Below are 26,215 nucleotides of genomic sequence, written 5' to 3'. Positions count from 1 at the left end.
CCTGTCACCCGCCGCCACCCCACCCCAGGAGTAACCCCAGCTCACGATTCCTTTTCCTTTCCAGAGTTCTTTAAGTTCAAAGGCTTCGGAAGCCTGAGCAACATCCCTCGAACCTTCACCCTCCGGCGAGTGTCCGCCCCCGCCAGCCCCACAGAGAGCCTGCGGGAGGGGACCCTGCATCCCAACAGCTTCCTGGAGGACACCCTGGAGAGCACTCAGGATGACTTGAACACCATGCCCAAGAGCCCATCCCCCTACGCCAGGTCATGCGACATGTACAGCCACATGGGGACAATGCCCAGGACCACCCCCAGCGGGGCAGGGAAACGGACCAAGAGCTCCCAAAGCTCCCACGCCAGAGGGACCACAGGTGGCAGAGCCCCTGGCACGTCCCCACCAGCCATCCCAGAGTCAGCGGCGCCCGCTGACCCTGCCCCAGCAGCAGATGCTTCCTCGGGGACTTTGCCATCAAAGAACGGCCCCAGCCTGGGGGAGTCAATCACAACAGAGCCCAGGGTGGGATCTGACGCCTCGGGGAACGACCCCCCTCCTGGGCAGGCACCTGGGGGCGTGGGAGAGGGACACGCTGCCAGCCCAGCCCAGGAGCCTAGCCAAGCTCCTAGAACTGGTTGTACCAAAGCAGAACTGTTGCAAGAGCCCGTCCTGTTGGAAGGAAAAGGAGCGAAGGAGGAGCTGCCGCCTGCCTCCTGGGAGAGCCCGCAAGGGAGGTAAGACACAGCGTGAGCGTGCTCAGCTACTCCAGTGCAGCCTCGTTCTGCTGCTGAACGAGGGTTCAAGCCTGCAGGGTGCCGAGGACTCTGGCCCCAACCCAGCAAAGCATTTAAGCCCCTGAATGGTCCTGGACTAAGCACATGCTCAAAATCGAGTGCATGCTGAAGTGCTCGGCTGGATCAGGGCCAGAGCGCTCAGCGCCTTGCAGGATCGAGCCCCTCCGAGGCATCCCCTCGGGTCAACTTCCCTTGTATTTAGTGATGGATTTTCTCCGGAGGTAATAATAACGCTGTATTCTGCCTGCCCGGCGCTTGCCAGCTATTTCCCACCCACCCCCCCAGGGAACAGGGGGGTATTATCCTCATTTTACCAACAAGGGAACCTGAGCCACAAAGAGGCAAAGTGACTTGCCCCCGGTCACACAGCTAGCCTAGAACCCAGGAGGCTGGTCGCCCAGTCCCTAGGCACCACTCCCTTACATAAACACCTGGGAAAGTGGGGCCGCTTAACCTTTCGCATCCGCCGCCTGGGGCTGGCGGCTTCATGAGAACAAGCTTCCCGTGGGATTTCTGGTCTTTCCTGCTTCCGGTCGGGACGGAAACGTCTCAGGCAGCCTGGTTTAACCCAGGCTTCCCGTTGCCTTGTTCTCAGTTTAGTTTCAAGTCGTGGCTTTGTCGGTTTGATCCACTAGAGAAATACACCAGGAGTTGGGGGCGCCGTGTCTGGGAGCAGAGTTGGAAGGGGGGAGCGGGATTTGGAGAGCTCCATTGCATAGCACTATCCTTTTCTCTTTCCTTTCTCTCTCCCTCTCCCTCTCCTCCTGGGAGGGGAGTGTCACTTTCAAAAGTACCCAGTCTCTGGTTCAGCCGACCAGCTCGGGGGACGGGTCGGCACTTGCAGCTGCTGCAGGGACAGCGCTGCCCCTGGGCCTCACCCCAGTGCCTCTCGGCTCCACCGGGCCGGCTCCAAGCAACAACAACAACAACAAAAAAAGCCGCCTAGAGGGAGTGAGGGACATGCCGCCCCCGAATTGCCACAGGTGCCGCCCCTCTCCCTTGGCTGCCCCAAGCACCTGCTTGTTAAGCTGTTGCCTCGAGCCGGCCCTGGGCTCCACCATGACTGTTAGAGCCCATGTGGAATCTGTAAAGGAGGCCTCTGCTTGGGAACGCGCTTGGAATGCGGGGAGGGGATGAGCTGGGCCGGGTGGGCGGCTGCTGGGAGTTACAGCTGGCACTGGCTGGCGCCCGCCATGCTTTTGTGATGACTGTAGGATCTTGTCAGCCTGGCCCCCAAAGCCCTAAAGGACAGCAACCCCCTGCCCTCCCCATTTCAGCCCCTGCCTGGGAAGCCTCCCTCACCTTTAACTCAGCCCAAAGAGGTGACCTTCTAATGGGAGCTGCACTATGCCTTGTCTTCTCCACTTTGAGGGCTGGCTGCCCTGAGGCCATCTGATCCCACTACACACGCCTGTGAACGCACATGCCCGTGAACACGCACTAGGGTGACCAGATGTCCCGATTTTATAGGCACAGTCCCGATTTTTGGGTCTTTTTCTTATATAGGCTTCTATTACCCCCCACCCCCGTCCCGATATTTCACCCTTGCTGTCTGGTCATCCTAACACACACGCCTGCACTGCAGTGCTGGGCTCTACAACCACAGCCTGCGGGTGTGAGCCAGAACCCTTCTCCCTGGGAACTGGGCTCTCTTGCCTTGCTGGGCTCTGGCTGCTCCCCTGCCCCGCAACTCCCTGAAGCCCAGCCATAGGGCCCAGCTTGCGGGGGAGAACACAACCCACCCCAACCGCAGCAGGAGGTCCCAGCGCTGCACAGGATCCATCCCTTTAGCATCAATACCACCCTCCCAGTGCTGCCGCTCAGCGTTCCCCTGTCCACGGCAGAGCGAGATGCCACCCGATTCGGGTGCGAGGGAGGCCTGTGTGGGCGTGACACGAGGGGCACTGGCCTCGGTTTAGGGGATTCAGCCCCATTGCTTGTCTCTAACTCAGCAGCCGTCTCCCTGGAACTGGGTTTGCTTGTTCAGAGGGTTCTGAGCTCCAGCCCGGTCGGAGGGGTTTGTACTGCCGCCCGCCCGTCCCCGCAGGATCCGGCGGCAGCTGATGTCCCAGGCTCCCTGGTGTCAAGCCAGTGGAGAGACACCGGTTTACACCAGCTCCTTCTCCGGCCCCTTGCTTCTCCTGCTTGAGCCAGGCCTGATTCTGTTGTGCCGGTTTGACACCAGCGGAGTCACTCCTGATTCCCAGGGAGCTTGGCCCAGACGCCTGCCTGCCCCCCTGCCGGGGCCGGTCCAGTTCCCAGGGCTCTGGGGTTTGTTTGCTCAGGCGGTGTGCGGTAGGGAAGGGGCTGCCGGGCCTGCCAGGAGCATGGGAATGGGGAGGAATTTCTCCCAGCCTGTGGGAGCCGGGCGAGGGGAGGGAGGGAGGGAGGCCGGGCCAGAGGCAGCGGGGCGGGCCTGGGCCGGCTCAGCCCTCCCCAAGTTCAGCGCTCGCAGGGGGCAGCGCTCAAACTTCCTCTCCGGCTGGCGGGCTCGGAGCGCAGGCAGCCGGCACCGATGACCGAGGTGGGCAGGAGGCCCCACGGGCCGGGCCATGGCAGGTGAGCGTGTCCCGTGGGCAGGGGCGGAGGAGGGGGCTGCAAACCACAGCGCAAAGCGGGGGTGGGGGGCCGTCCCGGGCTGCGGCGGGGGCCCTGCCTGTCCCCACCCCACGGGGCAGCAGGTTCGCTCGTGGGACGCGCAAACCCGTGGGGGGGGGGGGGCGAAAAGCGCAGGCAGGAGGGCAGCCCCTGGCGGGCGGGGCTGTGAGGCGCTGGCCTGGGGTGAGGGGACCCTGGCACCAACCCCTGCCCGGCTCCCTGCGCCCTGCCCAGAGCCCCGTGTGGAGCTGAGTGGGGTGGGGGTTGCCCTGCAGACACCCCCCCCATCACTCCCTAGGGCGCCCAGCCAGAAGGGGGAACTTGAGCCCTTTCCGGCTGCAGCCCCCTCCCTTCGCCTGCCGGGGTTTGCTGTGGCCCTGGCCCAGCCCAGCCAAGGAGGCAGGGCAGGGGCTGCATGGACCTGCACAGCCGGGAGCAGAGGCTGCTAGCTCGGGGATTTGGGCTAGGAATGGATCCGAGCAGGCGGAAAGGAGAATTCCCCAGCACTAGCCCCTGACATGGCCAGGATGCGGCCCAGTGGGGTCCCTTTGACATTAAAGGCAAAAGTCACTTTAACTTAAACAGGAGCAGGATCCGGGCCGAGCTGGTTAGTGCTGGCCAGCCCTGCAGGTATGACTGGTCCCAGTTTCCTGGGGAAACTGAGGCACGTCACAATTTCAGTGACTCTGCCCAGCATCCTAGGTAAGGTGGCGGCAGCGCTGGTATGAGGCAGGAATTCTTGTCTCTCAGCGGCTCATGCCACTAGAGCCCATTGCCAGGGCAGGGAGAGGGGTGAGCCAGTGTGACGGGGGAAGCTGCTGGGTTCCCTGGGTTGCTGGGGAATACGGGAGAGCAAGATGTTGGGCGGGTGGGAGCATCTTGCTCTCTCCCAAGCTGGGCATGGGCAGGTCATGGAAACACCAGACTCTTGAGTGCCTCCCGTGAGCGCACAAAGCCCGGTGTTATCCACAAGGCCGCTGCAGCTGGGCCCTGGGTGAGGACGCAGAGGAAGATATTCCATAGACAACTGCAGCCGGAGCTGCCCTCCCAGTCTTTTTGGAATGTCTCACTTCCCCGGTGAAGGGGAGAGGAGGCCAGGGCTACCTGGCTGTGACGGGCTGTCCCTGCCCTGGATACCAAAGGCACCTTTCCCCTGTACTGGCTGATGCTAACTAGGAGCTCAGCTGTAAGGTGAACTCTCCAGCTGTAACTCACCCCATTGTTCCTGAGGATTGCACCGGATAGTCGATGATTTAATGCACTGATCTGAGCTCACTGCAGCATCTAAGCTCCAGGATACAAGCTACGGTGGACAGTGCAGGAAGGGACCGTACCCGCTACCTACCCGCAGCGCTGCCCCTAGAGCTTAATACTGCCACACCCCTTGTTAGTGCAGGCGTGATCGCACCTAGCTTGAGCACTGGACCCTAATCTTGACCTACGGCGCCTCCTGCTGTTCCTCTCGGGGGCCATGCCCTGCTCTGCTAGTGCACCTCCATCCTGCCCTGCAGCAGCCCCTGCTGTTCTGATCCTGGTCCCCTCCTGAGTGGTGTCAAACTGTGGCATAGTTCTGCAGTGTGGACAAATGTTCACCAAGCGTTAGGCTGCGACCATCGTTCTTGTGTAACCTGGGATCAGAACAGAGGAGAAAGGGGGGTGCGTTAAGCAGGTGTGCCAAGTGGAGTGCAGTTTCCAGACAGGTCCTCCTGTAGTTCCATAGCTAGGAATGGTGATGCTCTCCTTTGAGCCCATATGCCCAAAGGTCCTACTTCCCGAGTGTCACTCTCAAGCACCCATGTGACATAGGGCAGCTCCATATTTTGGATCCATCTCTGCTCCCAGTACACTGAGGCCGCAGCCGAGGATTTATCAGTCATGCTGGGTTCCGGAGCTCACCTTGAAGCATTCCCACGGGAAGGAAGCCCAGGAAGGCTGCTGATCAGGAAAATTCTCCATCCTACGTGGATCACCTCCACTCCTCTTGCACCAGGGGCAAGACACCATCTGGGAATAATCCACCTAAAGAAATATGGACCAGCATTTCCCCCTGGTGTATTATCCTACAACGGTGGAATTGACCCTTCCTAGCTGAGCCTGTATAAACAACATTTATACACACCTCTTCCCATGGATAGTCCTCAGGGGCATGTCCTGTAACAGTAGCCACCCGAGTCAGTGGTTCCTGTCACGTGTCAGGGGCTTTTAATCTTTGTAACTCTGACCATTGTCAGGTGAGTGGGTCCAGAAAAGTTCAGGCTCTCCCCAGCATGCTTGTGGGCCCTGCATTAGTACGCGGTGGGAAGCTGAAGCGTTCACACAAATGGAGCAAGTGCAGCTTCCTGAACTGGAGGAGTGACTGCCATGAGTCCACCTTCTTCTTGGAGCAAGTGGTGCTGAAAGAGGAGTCAGAGGGTGAAATCCTCCGGGCTGCTACCTGTGGCATTGCAGAGCCACGATCCATTCCTACGGGAGCACGAAGGGGACTGCAAAGGGCTGGGCAAAGCCTTTCGGAAATTCCCCGAAGACTGAGCCAGGCGTGACTGTGACTCGGGCGAGCATGTTTTCTTTACAAGAAACCAGCTGAGACCACTGCCTGGTGTGTTACAAGACACATGTAACAACACCCTTAATGTGAACTGTGACCAGATGGACGAATTAGAGACCGAATTATTCATGGTGCAATTGACGAGCAGCAAAAAAAAGGAGGTTACTGGAAGAAAGGGATTTGACTTTTCTGAGAAGAGTGGATACGCACAGGGCTAGTGAAAACTGTGCTTCCCAGAGGAAAGTGATAGCACACAGTTAGCTAGCCCCCTGCAGAAGCTGTATTGCAATGCAAAATCCCTGGTACAAATACATAGCACTTTTCATCAATGGATCTTAAAGTGCATTATAAAGGAGGCAATGAGCGTTATTCCATTTTCATAGATGGGGAAACTGAGGCACTCAATAATAAAGTGACTTGGCCAAGGTCACCCAGCCAGCCAGTAGCAGAGTCTCCCGCGTTCCAGTCCAATGCCCTGTCCATTGGAGCATGCCGCAGAGCAGAAGAGGAACACACAATGTTAAGAATACTCTTTGGCTGTGAAATGCAGGTGAGGCAAGGAGCGGCTTGTAGCTGGAGCACCTGGACGTGGTGAAAAGCCAGGAGCCGAAGTGGGAGCTGTTGGAAGTAAATATGAATCAATTTCGGAACCAACGGCGCCATGCTGAGGGGCTAAAGCCAACACGCCTCAGCCTTCACTGACTGGCATCCCTGCAAGCGTTGGGGCAGTGCCACTCAGCCTGCCCCTCCCTCCTGTGAGGCATTTCAGGCCAGTCGGAAGGGGCTCCCGGGCTGCAGGGACTCATTCCAAAGGGAGCGCTGGAATTTCTCCCAGGCGCTCTGACAGGCTTCAAGAATGTTTGAGTCTCATTCAAGAATCCTCTGGCCATTCAGTCGCACAGCTCCCTGCATATTGCGGCCGCTAGCGTCCCTCTGCCTCTCCCAGGGCCAAGGCGCAGGCACTCCATCTGCTTACAGTTAGGAGAAGGGGTTATTTATAGTGGTTTCATTCTTCCCCAGCGCTGAGTGGAAGTGGGGGCTCTCTGGCACCGGATGCTGGGATGTGAGTGTTGTAGTTCATTAGCCATAGGCCCTGATGGCTTTGCAGAGCACTGGAGAAGCTTGCAAGACCCTCCTAAATTCCACTTCCCAGCTGCTCTCATGCTCCCAATTTCCTGCCTGGAGTCTCCCTTCCCCCACCCTTTGTTTTTTCTCACAGATTCCCAAGCCCCAGCCGGTCTCTCTCTGACCCGGCACCTCAGGAGGCCAGCTCGCAGCTGGTGCAGGGAGGGGGCAGATTTGTAGACACCCCACCAGCCCAGGCCCAGCCTTGCCCTGACATCCTGGAATCACCTGGAAAATGCCAGCTGGGCTGGCAGCGAGAAGGGAAACGTCCTCTCCTGCTCGCGGCTGTGCCTTCTTCCAGGAGCGTTATCCACGGCTCGCTCCTGCTCCGGCGTCCGAGGGAAACCAGCCTGGGAACTGAGGCTTGCTCTGTGGCCAGCTGGGTGGATGGCGCTAATCCCCCATAACCTGCTAGGGTGCTGCTACTGCTGGTCAGTAGGGAAACCCTCGCTCAGTCACGGCCTGTCAGGGAGATCCTGTGTCCCAGGGGTCGGTGCAGTATGGGCTCCTATTGGGCAGCAACTCGTGTTTTGTGCAGTCTAGCTCTGGAGTCCAAACACTGGAGCTTCCTTCACGCCCCCTGGAGATGGGGCCCCAGTCCAGTAGATCTCCCTGTCATAGAATATCAGGGTTGGAAGGGACCTCAAGAGGTCATCTAGTCCAACCCCCTGCTCAAAGCAGGACCAATTCCCAACTAAATCATCCAGCAAGGGCTTTGTCAAGCCGGGCCTTAAAAACCTCCAAGGAAGGAGACTCCTCCACCATCAGGAAGGTTTGTTGTGGATATTCAGCCCAATGTTTAACATGAATTAAATTCAGTCTTTGTGGTAGTCTGGAGCCAGGAGATAAACATATGGATGAGGCAGTCACTACAAGGATCCCTGGAGCATAGCATAGATCCCATGCCTGGCTCTCACAGGCTGCAGAGATTTCTGGCAGAATGTCCACTGTCTCCTAACAGCTGCAGTACAGAATAGCAGGTACCTGACCCTAAGTATATGTCACAACTGCTGCAAGGCAGTGTGGTCTAGTGGAAAGAGCATAGGACTGGGAGCCAGGAACTCCAGCGGGCTAACACAGCCTCTGCCCCAGACTCTCTGTGGCTTTGGGCAAGTCATTTCACTTCTGACTCATTCCTCCATCTGTAAAAGAGGGTAATAATCCTCACCTACCTCCCAGTGGAGTCAGGGGCTCTGATTAGCTTATTAATTAGTAGTAGTAGTGTTGGGAGACCGGATATGATGTTTCCCACATACAAAGAACAAACCTTTGCTTTTAGCCTGAAGGAATTAGGGAAAATAATACAGGAAAAAACAAAACTAAAGTCTCCCTGAGAGAGTGCAACATGCGTATCTCGTCTCTAACGGTCCGCGTCATCTCTGCCTCACAAAATAGCCACTGCAGAGAGGCAGACTCCCTGCAAAATGAAAGGTGCAGTATAGACAGGGCTGGCTCCAGGCACCAGCCGACCAAGCACGTGCTTAGAGCGGCACCTTCTAAGGGGCGGCCAATCTTCTCCTGGTTACTGGTCCCGTCTGCAGAAAGAGTGGGAGCTGACCTCTCCTGCTGCTGGGGTGCAAAGAGCGTCACCATTTATTTTTTAAAGATTAAAATGGCCGCCCCCCTTGGCCCGGCTCAGTGAGTCTGATTGGGATTAAAAGCTCTGGCCTTTCGGATCACTCCTTGGTTTGCTGGAGGTGGGAGGGGATCTGGAGCTGCACTTTACTGACTAACAGATGTGTGGCTCCATACAGGCAAAGATGCCAAGGCCATGCACGGATCCTGTCAAGATGCCAGGGTCACGCATGGACTGTGCCCTTAACGAGTGGTTCTCCTCCCTTAAACCTCCGATAACTGACCCTGTCGTGCCTTGTCCCTGCCGCATGGGCAGCTAAAACCAACAGTCTGTTTGTTCCCAGAACTTCTAGCCAACAAGGATCATAGACCATAGTATCAGAATGCCCTGGGGGCCACATAGCCACCTTCCAAGGTAACTCTCAGCACCACGCTTCAGAGCTGTCAGGCTGCCGCCCTTGACCAGCCGGAATTCTTAATAAACCGCTGTTTCCCAATTGATCACTAGTTGGCACCAGACAGCGATATGCAGAGGAAAATTAAACTGGAAGCAGCAGTGAGTCCCAGGCTATGGCTGCGCTCCAGAGCCCATGCAGACGTAGCCGCCCCTATTTCAGCGGGCATAGGACCACCACCTCCCCAAACACCGTTAGCTACAGCGACAGAAGCACGCTTCTGTCAGCACAGCTACGTCGGGCGGGAGGGTGCGTTTTCAGGCCCCAACCACCATAGCTACGCTGTGAAGTTTTAAGCGTAGGCAAAGCCAGAGAGTTTATAGGGCACGTCCCACGCCTTGCAGCTGTGTTACCTTGTGACCCTGACAGCTCTGACAAGCTAAGGCCAGTTGCGATAGCTCAGGACTTGGATGGGAGACCTCTAAAGAGACCCCCAGAAGTGGGGTTGGGGGTGTTCTTTGTTCCCTACCCAGTGCTCCAGCACGATGTTAGGGGTTGCTGGAGCTGCCATCTTTTAGGCAAGAAACTAAACTGAAGTTTTGATTTGATTTGATTTTTTTGCAGTGCTAAGCCCCTGCTGCTGGTAAGAATGGGGTGCTCACGCCAATGTCCTGGCCAAATTCCCGCTCAGGCCATCATATTCCATGCCCCTAAACTACCCCTGCCCTTTCAACTGGATACAGCCTCCTGCTCCACTTAGCCTAAGCTTGTAGACTGTTGCCATGAGCTGTTAAACAACAGCAGCATTACAGCCCAAAGGTGGAAGCACTTTAGTAGGTGTGACGTGTCAAGAGAATAACTATCACAGCTGGTGGCACCTTAAAGACGAATAGATTTATTTGGGCATAAGCTTTTGTGGGTAAAAAACCTCACAAAGAAGTGTGTTTTTTTTACCCACGAAAGCTTATGCCCAAATAAATCGGTTAGTCTTTAAGGTGCCACCGGACTCCTTGTTGTTTTTGTAGCTACAGACTAACATGGCTACCCCCCTGATACTTTACAGCATCTGGGAATCTGTCACACAGTTACCAATGTGGAGGTTTAAGATTCAAGGGGGTAACTTCCTCATGTGGTGGAGGGGCTGGTGCTTTTCTCTGAGTGCAACCTCAGCCAGACAGAAGTGCACCGAGTCACACCCAGAATGGTTTCTTTTTGCAGCCATACGGGCAAGGAACTTCAGTGAAGGTTTAAATTCTGCAGGATTACATGGGGCCAGTAAAGAAGTGTTAATTATGGGGTGTTAGCCAGCAGGGCTCAGTCCCCATCCTGCTCACTGATTAATTCATTCATTAGGTATTTAAGCAAATACTCCCTCCCAGGGCACCTCTTCTGTCACGGGTCCGGTTACAGATGGGAAGGAGGGAGTATTCTCTCTCTCTAGCCAGCACAGAGCCTCATCCTGCACCACTGATGTCAAGGGGAGCAGGATCTAGCCCTTGCTGCGTGCTCATCACAGAGCCTGTGAATACCCATCTCTGCGCCCCTCTCCTGCCAGCAGTCCCGTCAAGCCAAGCAGAAACAGGAGGCTGTAGCCGAGAAAGCAGATTGGCTTGTGGGGCTGAATCCTTGCAGGGCACGGTGTAGAAAGAGAGGGGGGGGCGTGCGTTTCCTGACCAGCCTTCCTAGGGCGGGTGGAGGCACCATCTGTCTGGCTGCTGACCCCTGATCCTGCGAGTTATTCTGGGCCTGCCATCCCATCCCTTTCCGCCCTTCAGAGCTCCCCTGTGCGCCGGCTGGAAGCAGCTGGGGCCCGAGCAGGGCAGGAAGGTGTACAGGAAACACATGAGCCCATGTGTCCCAGTGACTCCCTGTTCCCAGAACAGGATGGAAATCCAGGCCTGAGTAACAGGAAAATGAGCATCCCTCTCCTGGTAAGGAGGGGGCATCAGGGATTACAAGAACATTCCCCCCTCACACACCCCCCAGTAAACACAAGGAGCCCCCACACCTGGTCTGCCTGCTCCTCTCCCCCTCAGTCCCAGCCCTTATGGGTCTGGAAGGATTCCACCCAATAGCGTCACCTCCCCAAGGTTCTGGCTCAACGGCCATGAACTCCAGAGACCCCACTGAGCCCAGCAGACGTATGGAGCCTGACCCGGCTCACGCCGTCCAAGCTGATTTGAGGAGAGATCCTGCAAGAAAGACCTCATTCTTCTCCTATTGCATTAGGGACGCTAAGCCCCACGCCCAGAGCTCAGGGATGGGGCAGGGGAAGGGGATGCCAGGGCTCTGGGAATGTCACATGAAAACACGTTTGTTCTCTTAGCTGTTTAACAAGGACTTCTGGTGCCTGCCCGAGTCAGGTCATTCTGCCAACTGGGAAAAGCCCTGTAGCCTTGAGTGACCCAGGGCTTCCCCCTCCTCCTTCAGGCAGTACATGGCCTCAGACAGGAACAGCCCTGTCCGTCTTCAGTGTTACAGGGAACAGAGGGAATAAACATGTGCACAGTCCCTGTAGCTGCAACGGTTAGGACTTTCTGTTATCCTTACAGCCCCATCAGTATATAGCATGTACTATATCATGAACCCGCCCTCTGCACGCCTTCTATACGTAGCCACCTAGAGGGAAGTCCCAGCTGGGATTACCCTGTAACCACGCTTTAGGCTGCTCAAAAGCAGAGCTGCTGGTGGAGCATTGCCCAGGAAGTGGCCTGATGGGGGATGAGTCAGGGTGAGCCCAGGACATTTTCCCCAAGCCCTGAGGCCAGCCCCAAGATGGTCTGTCACGGGGTGACCAAAGGACTTGCCTGGGGACACACTGACCATGTTTTTCTGCGGTCACTCTCTGATCGTCATTAATGCCTTTTGGTTTCTTCTAGCCCTGCTGATGGCCCGGAATCCTGCAGTGAATACGTTAAGGTAAGAAACCCTCCCCTTTCTACTGTGTGTCTTTTCACTGCTGTCCTGACCGGGCGAGCGTGGCCTCTTAGGAGCCCGGCTTCTCCTTTAAAGACCAGCTGCATCCACGTTTCAGATCCAGCAGCAGGGCGGAGCGTGCAGCCTGCTCTCAGGAGCCCCTAGAGTGGAGCATCTTTATGTTCTGTCGAAATCCATCAGCGCTGCAGGAAGTTGGTTGTTTCTCCTATTCCATTTGCTCCAGTAGGTGCATTAATATCAGAGTGAGAGATGCCGAGGTATCAGCCTGTGGATGGTGTCTTATTGCATGCAGGGCTTGGGAACCTCATTTGCTATTTATACTGCTCCATCCTCCTCGCCTGTGTAGGGCTGAGTTTCCCCAGTGGGAGCGTCCTGCTGCTCCCTTTTGGGGTCTGGAGAGTGGTGATAAGCACCCTGCGGCTGCCAGCAGGACTTTTCATGGATAGAGACGAGCCTGAGCCATTGCACGTGAATCCAGAGCGGCAGGTCACCCCTGCTCCCAACCCACGTTCAGCCCATTGTAGATTCCCTCTTCAGAGATGGAGTAGGGCTGGGCAGCATGTGTAGACATACCCAAACTCACTCAGGTACCAGCTGCAGTGAAGCCGCAGCAGCGTTTAGCATGGACTAGCTGCCCAAGTATCTAGGGGCCCAGGTTGGCTTGTACAGGCCATGCTGAAGCCCATACCGCTCCAGTTTCACTGCGGTGAATACCCGCCCTAGCTAGATTAAAGCTAACTCAGGTAGGGCTGCAATCGCCCCTCTGGTTACAGTGTGAACATGCCCTCAAATGCACCCAGGCCTGGATCCAGGGCTTTGGTTCAGACCAATCTCTGAGGCGAGGAGCTGTGCCAAACTCTCGGCAGCTGGAGGGTAACTTTGCTGACACAAGAGGCCTTTGAGGCTGGCAGGTGGGCGCACCAAAGGGAGACAGTAGAGGGCATCCCCTCCCTCCTCACAAGCAGCCCTCAGAGTGGGAGCTGCCTTGGTTTCATGCTCTGGGCAATGGGAGGGGTGTCCGCTCTCTCGGGGACACAGCCAGTGTGCCATCTCCTCACTCAGCCTTAATAGGGGAAATGCAGCATTTCAGTCACTTTGGGGCTGTCACATGAAAGTTGGTGCAAATCTCTCCAAATCCTCTGCAAAGACCCTGATTATCCTCCAGCAAACTAGTCACATTCCTGAGGGCTCTTCGCACAGTGCCAGGAATTCACTCGGGAGATGCCTGGCTTTATGGAAGAGCGAGCCTCTTTCAGCAGGCTTCCTGTGGAGTTATTCAAAGAGGCAGGGCTGGAAATGCTTGGCTCAGGGGATGGGGATGCAGAGTTTTTCCATGGGACAGAGAGTCTTTACCTCTACACCAGCAGATCAAATCCAACCCAGCTCAGTAGTGAATGGAAGTTGCCCCCAGCCGCTGTCTGTTTGATGGCCTGTTATAGGAGCTGCTGTCTCAGGCCAGTTCCCAGTGGGTCAGTGTTCCCAGCCGCAGGCCCAGGGTTCCAAACTGGCTAGTGATTTTGGGTGCCCAGCTGGAGACACCGTAGTGGAGCCTCTAGAATTCATAGATTCATAGATTCTAGGACTGGAAGGGACCTCGAGAGGTCATCGAGTCCAGTCCCCTGCCCGCATGGCAGGACCAAATACTGCCTAGACCATCCCTAATAGACATTTATCTAACCTACTCTTAAATATCTCCAGAGACGGAGATTCCACAACCTCCCTAGGCAATTTGTTCCAGTGTTTAACCACCCTGACAGTTAGGAACTTTTTCCTAATGTCCAATCTAGACCTCCCTTGCTGCAGTTTAAACCCATTGTTTCTGGTTCTATCCTTAGAGGCTAAGGTGAACAAGTTCTCTCCCTCCTCCTTATGACACCCTTTTATATACCTGAAAACTGCTATCATGTCCCCTCTCAGTCTTCTCTTTTCCAAACTAAACAAACCCAATTCTTTCAGCCTTCCTTCATAGGTCATGTTCTCAAGACCTTTAATCATTCTTGTTGCTCTTCTTTGGACCCTTTCCAGTTTCTCCACATCTTTTTTAAAATGCGGCGCCCAGAACTGGACACAATACTCCAGCTGAGGCCTAACCAGAGCAGAGTAGAGCGGAAGAATGACTTCTCGTGTCTTGCTCACAACACACCTGTTAATGCATCCCAGAATCATGTTTGCTTTTTTTGCAACAGCATCACACTGTTGACTCATATTTAGCTTGTGGTCCACTATAACCCCTAGATCCCTTTCTGCCGTACTCCTTCCTAGACAGTCTTTTCCCATTCTGTATGTGTGAAATTGATTTTTCCTTCCTAAGTGGAGCACTTTGCATTTGTCTTTGTTAAACTTCATCCTGTTTAACTCAGACCATTTCTCCAATTTGTCCAGATCATTTTGAATTATGACCCTGTCCTCCAAAGTAGTTGCAATCCCTCCCAGTTTGGTATCATCCGCAAACTTAATAAGCGTACTTTCTATGCCAATATCTAAGTCGTTGATGAAGATATTGAACAGAGCCGGTCCCAAAACAGACCCCTGCGGTACCCCACTCGTTACGCCTTTCCAGCAGGATTGGGAACCATTAATAACAACTCTCTGAGTACGATTATCCAGCCAGTTATGCACACACCTTATAGTAGCCCCATCTAATTTGTATTTGCCTAGTTTATCGATAAGAATATCATGCGAGACCGTATCAAATGCCTTACTAAAGTCTAGGTATACCACATCCACCGCTTCACCCTTATCCACAAGGCTCGTTATCCTATCAAAGAATCAGGTCCCTTGGAGGGGTGGCCGGTTGGGCGCCAAAGTCAGGAGCTGCTCTTGAAAATCTTGACAGTGGCACTAGGTGGCAGGTTCATGAGGCAGAGATGATGGAGTCTGAGCTACGTGCCTGCTCCTGGAGGTGGTCCCCCCCAGGTCAGGGCTGAGGCAGTGAGGGGGAACGGTAGCATTGCCATTGTTCATCACTAAGGGCGAAGACTCCAGGTCGTAGGACCCTCAGTCCAGAACCTTTCGCCAGCACTGAACATTTTTTGAAGGCAGTTGTTCTTGACTTTCTCCATAGTGAGACCCCACTCCCAGCTAGCAATATGGGAGAGGCAGGTGGCTGCAGGCCATTAGGGCAGCCAAGACCAACCAACAGCCCCCACGTTGGAAATCTACACAGCCAGAAGCAGGAAGTCCTTGGCTCTAGAATTGGCTCCTCATGTTAGTGTCCACGTTTGTTCAGCATCAGGGCACCAGCGAGGCCCCTCTGTTCACACAGGCGTTGTCCTGAGTGTGGTGATGATGGGGTGGGGGGGTGGGAAGACATGCTGGGGAGGCAATGAAGGAATTCGCTTTAGCCGATGTTGATTATTATTGTTCTTGTTCGATTTTTTTCATGCACCCAGAGCCTCAGTGATGGGAGCATTTTATAAATCATGAACTAACTAAAACAGAGACCTGGGTATAAGCCATGTTGGGCCTTCAGCTTGGTGCCCGGGTTCCGGTCCAGAGTGAGCTTGTTCACCATTTGGGTCAGTTATTTTTGGTGTGGCGTTATACTGGGCTGGTTTGTATTTTGTCTGATGCTGGGTGGTCCATGATTCGCTTTGAATGGTTAGCGTGCGAGGTCACAGAGAGCCAGGGTGGGTGTGTCACCCCCAGCTCCACACGTAGACATCCTCTAACAGCTGTGGTGATAGGAGCTAGTGAAGTCAGCTCCATACAGACAGAGCCATTGCAGAGATTTACATGCACAGACAGGTAACTTGCCGCTGTGCACCTTACATCCTCACCAGGGTGTAGTCACCCTGGACAGAGGGCCAGTTTGAGGCCTATGCACCCATTTAAACCCTAGCTTGAGGCCTTAAGTGGGACTAAAGTGGTGCAAAGGCTTCGTGCTGGGCCCTCGCACAGGGGTGACTTTCCCTCACACCTGTCACCTACGTGCACTTATCCAAAGAGCCCCATCTCATGTGGTTATTCATACAGTGGCACAGGGGTATATGGTGCTTTGCAGGCAAATAAGACAAGATCCCTGTGCCCAGAACCTTCTCATCTAGATGAAAGTCAGTTGCACGCGCAGACAGCCTGATCCCCAGCCAGGCACCCAGCAGCCTTGAGTTCCACAGTGAGAATTTCACTGCCCCCAGGTGGGAACGGTTTGCTGCTGCCGTTAATCCTTTCTGCCTGTCTGCAATACTCTTTCCCCCCCCCCTTCTGGGAGTCAACACCCCCCCTACAGTCAGTGAGTCCTTGGCCCCTTTCAGGAGCTGGTGCTGCACATAGAAGATTAGGGTTGGAAGAGACCTCAGGAGGTCATTTAGTCCAACCCCCTGCTCAAAGCAGGGCCAACCCCAAACTAAATCGTCCCAGCCAGGGCTTTGTCAAGCTGGGCCTTAAAAACCTCTAAGGATGGAGATTCCACCACCTCCCTAGGTAACCCATTCCAGTGCTTCACCACCATCCTAGTGAAAAAGTGTTTCGTAATATCCAACCTAGACCTCCCCCACTGCAACTTGAGACCATTGCTCCTTGTTCTGTCACCTGCCACCACTGAGAACAGCCGAGCTCCATCCTCTTTGGAACCCCCCCTTCAGGTAGTTGAAGGCTGCTATCAAATCCCCCCTCACTCTTCTCTTCTGCTAAATAAGGCCAGTTCCCTCAGCCTCTCCTCGTCAGTCATGTGCCCCAGCCCCCTGATCATTTCCGTTGCCGGGTATAATGCATTCTCCTGGCTGGAGTGTTACCAGCTGGGACAACTGGTGTTCTCTCATTCCAGCAAGAGAGCAGTGTCAATTCCAGGCAGAGAGATTCCCCTTCCTAGCTGCTAAGGGGTTAAAGGCATTGTCAGTCCAAATGACCGTAATAAACCTAACTGCATAGCCATGTCTTCTCCATCAGTGCGGGACATTGGTCTGCCTCCAGTGCGGGCGCCACGTAACCTAGACGCGCTGACCGCCTTTGGCTTGCTCTCCTGCTTCCCCATCATCACTCCCCCACCTCCTGTGACCAGATCAGATCCTTCAGTCCCAGCTTCTCCCTGCAGGTGTCACTGAAAGCAATGGTGCACTAGTACTGCCGGTGGGAGAGCACCCAGCTAATCGGGGTCACCAGCAGGAGTCGCTGTAGGGAATGGTGGCGCTGCAGTAGTTGTGGGAGAGCTCCCAGCTCCACCCTCTCTCAGAAAGAGGTATGATTGGGAACAGGGTAGCAGCGCTGGCCTGTTGGGAATCTGCATTGGTACAACCCTGATTCTCAGCCAGGGACTCAGATTTCTGTATGTCTGACTGTGGTGCAAGTAAAGTGATAAGCGAATAGAATGAACCAGCCCAGCTGTTCTGCAGCAACCAAGCGAAGAAAGAGAGAAAGAGACAGAGGGGGAGCATGCACACCTCCCGGCTTACACCCGGCGAATGAAGGTGCAGGCACAGTTCAGTGCTAACAAGGCCTAGAGTTCCTAAGAGAATCGGCCAAGCTTGGCACTCACTGACTACAAGACCTGGCTGGGGCTGACTTTTCATCAGCTCTTAACCCCCGGTAGGTTTGCTCCTGCTACCACCAGAGCTGTTCTCACAGCCCAGTCCATTCACCAGCACCATGGAGAGCATCTGGACTGGAAAATGAAGCCTCAACAGGTCCTCATGCAGCCAAGCAGAGCAAGGATGGAGCACTTAGACTGCAGCCCAGAACCCAGGTCTGCTTACTGAATCTATTTAGAGTCCAGGTTGCTGAAGTGAGAAAGCAGGCAGGCTGGGCAGTGTCCCTTGAGGAGCCCTGGGCATACAGAAGTGAGTGTGCCAGCGTCCCCGAGGGAGCCGAGTGCTTTATTTGCTGGCCCGGTTTGCTCTCATTCACAGTTTCGTTCTGATGTGGGAGCAGCTGCTGCCACTGGCTGATGCACTCCCGTGTGCAGCAGCAGCGCGGAAATGACACAGTCAAGTAGCAAACCACATGCCACCTGAGCTAGTGTAAACGCCGGACAGCAGGGGGCCAGTGGAACAGGAGGTGGCTGGCATCTCATTGGACAGGCTGGGCCCGAATCTCCATTGCTTACACCCTGTGTGGTCACTAACACACGTGCAGAGTGCTACCGTCCTGGTCTGGCCCACTTTGAGCCCTGACTACTCCCCTTCCCCTCCTGAGGAAGAGACAGGCCCCCCAAGGCCCAGGGGAATGGCTGGTACTGTGAAAAGAGGGAGTGCTGAAGGCCAGAATTGCAGGCCACAATCCAAATGTCACTCTGTATGCAATCTGATTTCACTCTGTATGCAATCCCAGGCTCTTTAGAGAGCTGCGTGGTGGTACAGATCAGGTCCGCCCCTAGAAAGGGAGGCAGATAAGAGATGGGAGATAGCTAGACATAGGCTATGTACCCATCAGCATAGGAGCTCAGAGCTGTACCAACCAGTGCTACTTCCCCAGAGAGGAGCCGAGTCCTGCCAAAGCTCCAGCTCTGTCTAAGGAAAGCAACAAAATCCTTCAAGGAGGAACAGGCTTTTCAGGAAGACGAATCACAATCAGATTCTTTCAGTTCAGCGTCTCCCTGTAAACCACCATCTGTTCCGTCCCTCGATCTCATTCAGGATGAAAGAGGAGGCTGTGCTCTCCCCTTCCAGCAGTGAAGGGCTGGAAATGCCTATGGGAATGTGTGTGTGTCGCTGTCTCCATTATCAAACAAAGACGAGAAGGGAGTTCAATTCCAGGTTCATGTGGCAGATTTCAAACACACACGCTGCACTCCGCCATCGAGGGCATTTTCACAAGTACGTGGCATTGTGCGCTATACTCCAGTCTGCTGAGACCTGGATCACCACAGCCAACCGTTCACTCATAGCCCCTAGGATCCCGGGACTCTGCCCTGTACTGCTCTTCCTGCCCCAGTTACCGCTTGCTTGAAAGGTGCACAGTATGGATGTGCCATGTCCCATGCTGGGGAGGAAGGACAGCCTCATGGGTAGGGCACTGGCTTGAGATGTGGAAGACCCAGATTCAATTCCCTGTTCCACCATGGACTTCCTGCCTTACCTCAGGCAAGTCACTGAGCCTCAGTTTCTCTTCTGAGAAATGGCATGATAAAGCTTCCCTACCTTACAGGAGTCCCAGCGAGGAGGTGGCACCACTGGGATAAAAGCACTGCCCATTGAAACATCACAGAACAAAACCCCTATGACTGAGTCAGCCACAGGTCCACAGACAGGTCCCACATTGTATCTGTTTCCTTTCTGATCTTCCCACACATGGTTGTGTGTGGAGCTGCCACTCTGGAGAAGTGTGTCTTCAGCAGCGTTTGCTTTGTCCTCTCCTCAGGATGCGAGGGACTTGTTTGAATTAATTACATCCGAAAATGTACTGTTCATATGTTAACTGCAGCAGAAATACCTTTGTGTGTTCTCAGTTACCTAGCTCCTTCAAGGCAGCAATTAACACCTACTGTTAAATACCAAGAACTTCTGCACCACTGTTGCCCAGGTGCATCTGCTTCCCGGGACTTTGGGGATGGGGGCATGGTTGGCAATTGCATGGGTGGGGATTATTATATCTCCCGGCAGCATTTGGAGCTCCAGACGTTTGTAAGTAACTTGCAGGCTCATGCTTCTCCCCTATCCCCTCCCACACACCTGCCTTGTCTCACCCCAAAAGTTTTGATCAATCTGGGCCTCTAATCCTGCTCTGGTCCATCTAGTCTAATGCTGGCAGTGGCAAAACATAATCACTCAGGAGAACGTGGAGAACCTCCCAGGATGCCCCACGTGTGGGTTACAGGATGGGTAGAGAATTCCTCCCATCCCTTGCGAGCCACCTTGTAGCCTAAGATTCGATTTCCCTTGGATAACCAAATGGGACTCCACGTTTGGCTTTCAATACAGGGCAGCTGACACTGATGGCAGCTGTGCAGAGGGGTGGCTTCCTGCTGGCTGGGACCTGCGCCTCTCCCAGGGCCAGGTCTCCTTTCTTCTGAGAAAGCCAAGAAACCTCCCATTAAAGAGTGAAGGGAAAAAACAAACAAAAGTCAGCCTAGTTTGGAGAGCACCAAAAGAGTGCACGGCTGTGCCTGGCCTGTGGGGCTAGGGAAGAAAAAACAATGGTACCAAATGGACCCTGGAGTTTGTTGAATTGAAGGGGATTGTGCTTGGCCTGGGGGAGGGTTTGGAATGCAGGGAAGTGTGAATGGGCCTGGGTGAGGGGGTGCTTGGGCTGGAGAGGGTTAAACAAGGTGTGAACCAGAGTCCCCTTCCTTCCCCCTGGGTTTAGTTACTCCTTTGATTAGAGAGTGTAAATGTGAGAAAACAGAGCTGGTGCCAATTAAAGCTGGCTCCCTTCTCAGAGCTTGTCCCCTGTGAACCAGCCCTTCTGGGAGGCTGGTTAGCACAGCCAATGTGGGAGACTATCCTGCATGGGGCAGCTGGGCCTCCTGGCTGTAACAGGGGGGCTGGCAGATCTGGATCAGGTGCCCTGTGGAGAGGCAAAGATGCCCTGCAATGTGATTGGCTAGAGAGCCAGGTGGGATAGCCGGGTGGGAAGACGCCTGGAGGCAGGGATGGGCTGGCAGGCTGTCAAAATGATGGGGGGGGGAGAGAGCCTGCCTGCCGCGCCCCCCCCACCCCTGGAGCCTGCCAGCCGCGCCCCACAAGGGGCACCCGCCCTTCCCCCGGAGCCTGCCAGCCCCCCACCACCCCCACAGGGCGCCCGTCCCCCCCTAGAGTGTAGGGTGGGGGCAGGCAGGCTCTAGGGGGGCCGGGGGCCCCGTGGGGTGGGAGGGCTGGCAGGCTCCGGGGGGGCGGGGCCGGGCGCCCCGTGGTGGCGGGGTCCCAGCCGGGGTTAGCAGGGCCAGGGCCCCGCCGTGCCACGCTCCCCGCGGGCTCCCGGCTGGCTGGGTGGGGGCGGGCCGGGGGCGGGGCCGAGCCCGAGCCCCGCCCCCAGCCTGACAAGGGATGAGGTAATCGGGGAAGCGGCTGAAATTGAAGCCCGGCCGCGGCGGCTGCAGGAGGGAGCCGGGAGCGGCAGGTGCAGCGCGGGCCGGTCCTGGCTGCAGCGCCGGGCCCCGGGGAGGCGCCATGACCGAGCGGTGCAGCCTCTGGAGCGCCCTGTCGGCGGCCGCCTGCTGCTTCTACCGGGGATCCTTCATGCAAGTGCAGGTGAGGGGCTGGGCACAGCCAGGGGACACCGGCTGGCTGCTGGGGGGCACGGGGCTGGGCATGGTGCGGGGCACCTAGCAGCGTAGGACACTGGCTGGCTGCTGGGGGACATGGTGCTGGGCATGGTGCGGGGCACCTAGCAGCGTGGGACACCGGCTGGCTGCTGGGGGACACGGGGCTGGGCATGGTGCAGGGCACCTAGCAGCGTGGGACACCGGCTGGCTGCTGGGGGACACGGGGCTGGGCATGGTGCAGGGCACCTGGCAGTGTGGGACACCGGCTGGCTGCTGGGGGACACGGGGCTGGGCATGGTGCAGGGCACCTAGCAGCGTAGGACACGGGCTGGCTGCTGGGGGGCATGGGGCTGGGCACGGCGTGGGGCACCTGGCAGTGTGGGACACCGGCTGGCTGCTGGGGGGGCACGGGGCTGAGCATGGCGGGGGGCACCTAGCAGCGTGGGACACCGGCTGGCTGCTGGGGGACACGGGGCTGGGCACGGCGTGGGGCACCTGGCAGCGTGGGACACCGGCTGGCTGCTGGGGGACACGGGGCTGGGCATGACAGTACAGGACACTGGCTGGCTGCTGGGGGGTATGGTGCTGGGCACTCACTCTTGAGGTCAGTGATGGAGCTGGGCACCCCCTCATGCAGACCCTGACATGTGGGGGGGCAGAGGTCAATTCCACTAGCCACTCCAGACTGGGGATTGCTCCTGGGGTGGGGGGTTGGAGCTAGACATCCCTGTGGGGCAGGTGCTGAGCTGGGTGAAGGGGGGGTCCCCATCCCCAGCTCTGACTCATTGAGCAGGAGAGGTAGCACAGGTGTTGAGGGAAACAGTATGACTCAGGGTTTGGGGGGGGGGTGAATCACCCCTATGCCTGGCTGGTCTCTGGGGTGCCATGGGGCAGGGAGCACCCCATGTCTCAGTGCCAGGGGGGCAGAGGCAGCCCCCTGGGCTGGACTTGGCAGCACGGGAATAAGATGCAAGTGCAAGCAGGGATATGGGGAGGGGGCACTGAGCTGCTGTCTGCTGCAAGGTGAGGGAAAGTGGGTCAGTCACCCCCCACTGCCTGGCTGAACCTTGCTAGGCTGCTGCTTTGGGCAACATAGCTCTTGGGGCTGGATAGTCAACTCTTCCCCCCTCCTCCCCACCCTGTGTGTCAGCAGCAGGGGGCCAGCTAGGTCTGTTCCCCCCTGGTAATGCAGATCTGCCTCCGGCTTCAGCACTTGTTGGCCACACTCAGCTCTGGAGAGCGACTGAGTCAGGCTAGTGCTAACCCTGTTGCAGCCACTTGCTCTGCAGAGCCCTGCCGAGCAATCGAGACGGGGCTGCAAAGGCTCACCTGGCACAACGAAGTCAGGTCGGGGACTGGGAGCTACATCTAGCCCCCTCGCCTGCTGCAGTTGCCACCTTGTGTGTGCTGCCCCCACCCCAGCTGGGGGAGCAGGGAGGATTCCCTCTGCTTTCAGACACAATCTGCTTTGCCGGCTCAGCAGCAGCTGCCTGCCACAGGGATGCAGCAGGGAAAGTAGCCAGGTCCTAATGCATGCGTCTGCCACTTGCTGGGTACCTGCGCTGGCAGCAGGGTTGGCATTGGAGGGCTCCAGAGCCCTGAGAGAGCCTGGAGGGAGACGGGGGGGGGGGGGGGGGGAAGAGGAAGATGTTCCCTTTTGTCTTACAGGAGCTTTTTAAACACAATTTCATGAAAACTGAATCAGTCTGGTTGGGACTCAAAAAACAAAACCCCTTTGCCAATAGCCTGGGGCCAGTTTTTCGGCAGTATTGCAGTTTTTCACTGTGAGTTGACAACAGCTGTAAGATTGGAATAATCATCCCTCCTTTCTCCCCCCCCCCCCTTTGCCTTGTCTAGTTAGGCTGGACTGTGAACTCTCTGGAGCAGGGGCAGTCTCCCTCTAGGGGCATGTACAGCACCTAGCACAACAGGGCCCTGCCCTCAGCTGGACTACAAACACTACAGAGGAATACGCCACACTTGGTCCTGTTTTCAAGCAACCTTTCCCTGTGGCCGTTCTCTCTCCCCTCCCCCTTCACCAAACAGGAGTAGCTGAATACGATCTAATCTGAGCACAGAACCCCCAGTTTCTAGGCTTTTGCAGTGAATATTTTTCCCACACAGCCCAAAAAAGCAACATAGAGTCTGAGCCTCATAAGAAAAGCCTCTTTGCCCCCTGCCTTTGTCACTTCCTTTCTGTCACTTGCTGCCCACCCCACCGCGTCTGACCAGGCAACATGCTGGGCTGTCAGAGACGTAGGAAGAGCAAAGCTGACATGTAGTTACAGCAGTGTCGTCAACGTGCGGTGTTGAGGTTGCCTGGTGAGCAGATACAATCCAAAACCTAAGACACCCGAATCCGACACGTATGATGCTTCTACCAGGTGTTACCCGTGCTCCACTACCACCATTGGCCCAGGGGGGCACCCTCTCCCCTGCAGCTCACTATATGCAAGGGTGCATTTAAATCCCTTCTTACAAAACACACTTCTTCCCGAAAGCCTTGTGGTGAGAACCCACCCAGCGTCAGCTAGAGACGTACGCCAAAAAGTCTGGTTTGAAGTTCAGCTGCTTGGCCTACGCTACTGCATTGGCTGGGCCGGACTTCAGCTAAAGCATGCTTGGGTTCTTACCACCTTACACCTGGGGTCACCACTTACACTTGTGCAGAGCGGGTGTGAAATGCTACCTGTGTTGGTGCTGGGGTGGTAGCAAGCAGTAAGAAGCAGGTCCCTTCAGTATCTGTTTCCCATCGCACCAAGGATACACTAGGTGTCTGGCAAATGACAGGAGTGGAACAGAGCATTGTAAGAGTCCAGCTGTATTTGACTGGAAATTTGGAGGAGAGTAATCTAGTACAGGAGGGGTTAAAAAAAGACAAACCCAAGAGCATGGTAGAAGGGATGACTTACCCCTGGCACGCTCCCTCCAGGCTGGGCATAGTGTAGCAGCATCTTCTCCTGTAGCGGCCTCTACTAACAGCTAGTCTGGCCCTGAGGTGGTCTACTTCTTCTCAGGATTCAGCCCCCCAGCTGAGTCACATGATGTCTCACCCCTTCTAGGGTAACAAACAAATGTCCAATCCCTCTGCCTGGTCTGCCACTCTTGAGTCTGAGCCCAGTAGGTTGTACACACTTTTCTTGGTCTTTGTACACCTTACCAGGGGCTGGCAGGGGAATGCAGGCCCACCCTCCACACTAGGCTCCAGTCCAGGTACCCTAGGACAGGCAGTGAAGGGTCATTCCACCAGACTCTCTACTACTACCTCCCTGGAGGTATTCCTACCAAGCCTTTGTCCTCATCTTCCAGAAGCCTGATCTTACTGGTCTGGTCTCTCCCTGCTACCAAAAGAGTGGTTGCAGAGTTTCTCCCTGCACCACTCCCCCTTTATGTGCTACACTTCCTCTATTTATAGCATCACACAGTCCCTCCCCACTGGGTTTCATCATTAATTAGGCCTGGCCAACCCTCCAGGTGCAACCACGTGGGTTAATTGTGTGGACTCTCCGGTCCTCTTTAGTCCTTTCATCAGCTGTGTGGGGTAGGCACCATATCACAAGTCCACTGCTTATGTCCCAGGTAACTTGGAGCTCCTTAAATCAGGAGGACTCTCCAGACCTGTGAGGTATAGTCCTGAGTTTTAGTGATCCTGTCTGCACTGCCTGAGTGTAGGCAGAGCAGTCTAAAGCCCCAAAGCCCTGTCAATGCAAGCACTGATCTCAACCTAAAACCTGGGCAGGATTTTCTGGGGACAGCTTCTCTTTTGATTGTTGCAGAGCCTTGCTGAGGGAACATCCACAGGACATACAACTCTGGCTCCTCAGTGCATGGGTTAAAGAAAGGGGCTTTAGGCACTCTGACCCAGCACTGCAAGAGTTAAATCAGCTACAGTCTCTCTTGCTGGGACCCTGCAGGGGATGTGGCATTACGTCCCAGCAATGCAGGGTTAAAAGTGAGCCCCAAGTGCTCACCTGGCTCTGCCAGATCTTTATCTCCATCTATCTGTCCAAGCCCCCAGAGGGAACACGCACTGAACTCCACATGAATGACTGGAGCCTTTCCAGCTGACAACAGCATCTCTGCCCCTCCACCAATAGCCATGCACCGCCACCCAACACTGGAAGCAATGACATCATTTCTGACCAATGGCAGCTCAGCAAAGGGATGCAGCTGCAGCCTTGGAGTGAGATAAGGAATATCGAGATAGATGGATGTGCATACTCATGCCCTGGCTGTGTCTACACTAGAGACTGAACCAGTAGCATAGCGCCCATCTAAGTACCAACACTGCAACATGTCCATCATAGCCATGCTGACTTGCCTTCAGCTTTGCCCGACATCCACACAACTATCTGCAGTTGCACTAACTGCTATTCCATAGTACAGCCCCCTAACATTTCAGAGTCCCCCCCACCCCCCCATCCCACGCTCATGTTTCATTGTTCCAACAGAACACAGCTGCCGTGAGAGGTCATGTAGCCAGGAGCAATTCCAAAAGAGGGCTTTGAATATCAGGACAGAGACCTTGAACTGGAGTCTGACCTCAGTGGGGAGCCAGTGCAGAGAGTGGTCTACTTGAGTGATGTGTTCAGTGACCTATGTTGCTAAACAGACGAGCTGGTGCGTTCCGTACCAGTGGGCGCTCTTTCGGGATGTGTGGCTTCGTTCCTAGATGGAATGGAGGAGTGAACTGTTGTTGGTTTTGGTATTAAAGACCAAAATGATTGATTGTGCTCATTACACAGGCTTTCCCCACAGATTCGACTTTATTATACACAAACAAAAATTCAGGCCAGCTGCAATGGCAAACCAGGGTAACGTAGTTACATGAACAATGGTAACTGAATATTTTACAGGTGCACCTTGTCCATCTAACTGGGGATTCTAGTCCTCTTAGGTGACTGTGGCAGAGGGGTGCAATACCTGGAGTGAGGGCTATGAAGGAGCTGGAGAGTAGGAGGTGCTCCAAAGAGCACTATTAACCTGTATCTGGCAGGTGCAGAGGCCAGTTATTAGGTTCAATGTGATGCCTGAGTCCTTGAAAAACTCTCATTAGAATTGCCTGGTCTCAGGTCTCCTTCCCCAATCATTCCACTTCTGCCTGAACCTGTCCAGT

At 55.4% G+C, this 26,215-nt stretch overlaps 1 protein-coding gene across 2 annotated transcripts in view; it reads left to right on the top strand.

The window, feature by feature from the left end:
• Positions 1-3,258: 3,258 nt before the first annotated feature.
• Positions 3,259-26,215, top strand: part of SH2D3C (SH2 domain containing 3C) — a 46,876-nt gene continuing 23,919 nt past the window's right edge. Inside the window, exons 1-2 of one of the 2 annotated variants that reach the window (XM_054007896.1) lie at positions 3,259-3,347; positions 11,906-11,945. In XM_054007896.1, the coding sequence (XP_053863871.1) occupies positions 3,304-3,347; positions 11,906-11,945 (84 nt within the window). In that variant the 5' untranslated portion in view covers positions 3,259-3,303. Of the gene's footprint in view, positions 3,348-11,905; positions 11,946-20,932; positions 21,086-26,215 lie in introns of those variants that run through there. The other variant, XM_054007897.1, reaches the window with a different exon arrangement.

Source organism: Malaclemys terrapin, chromosome 17, assembly GCF_027887155.1.
Source record: "Malaclemys terrapin pileata isolate rMalTer1 chromosome 17, rMalTer1.hap1, whole genome shotgun sequence".
Taxonomy (NCBI): domain Eukaryota; kingdom Metazoa; phylum Chordata; order Testudines; family Emydidae; genus Malaclemys; species Malaclemys terrapin.
This window is presented reverse-complemented; position numbering and strand designations above follow the sequence as displayed.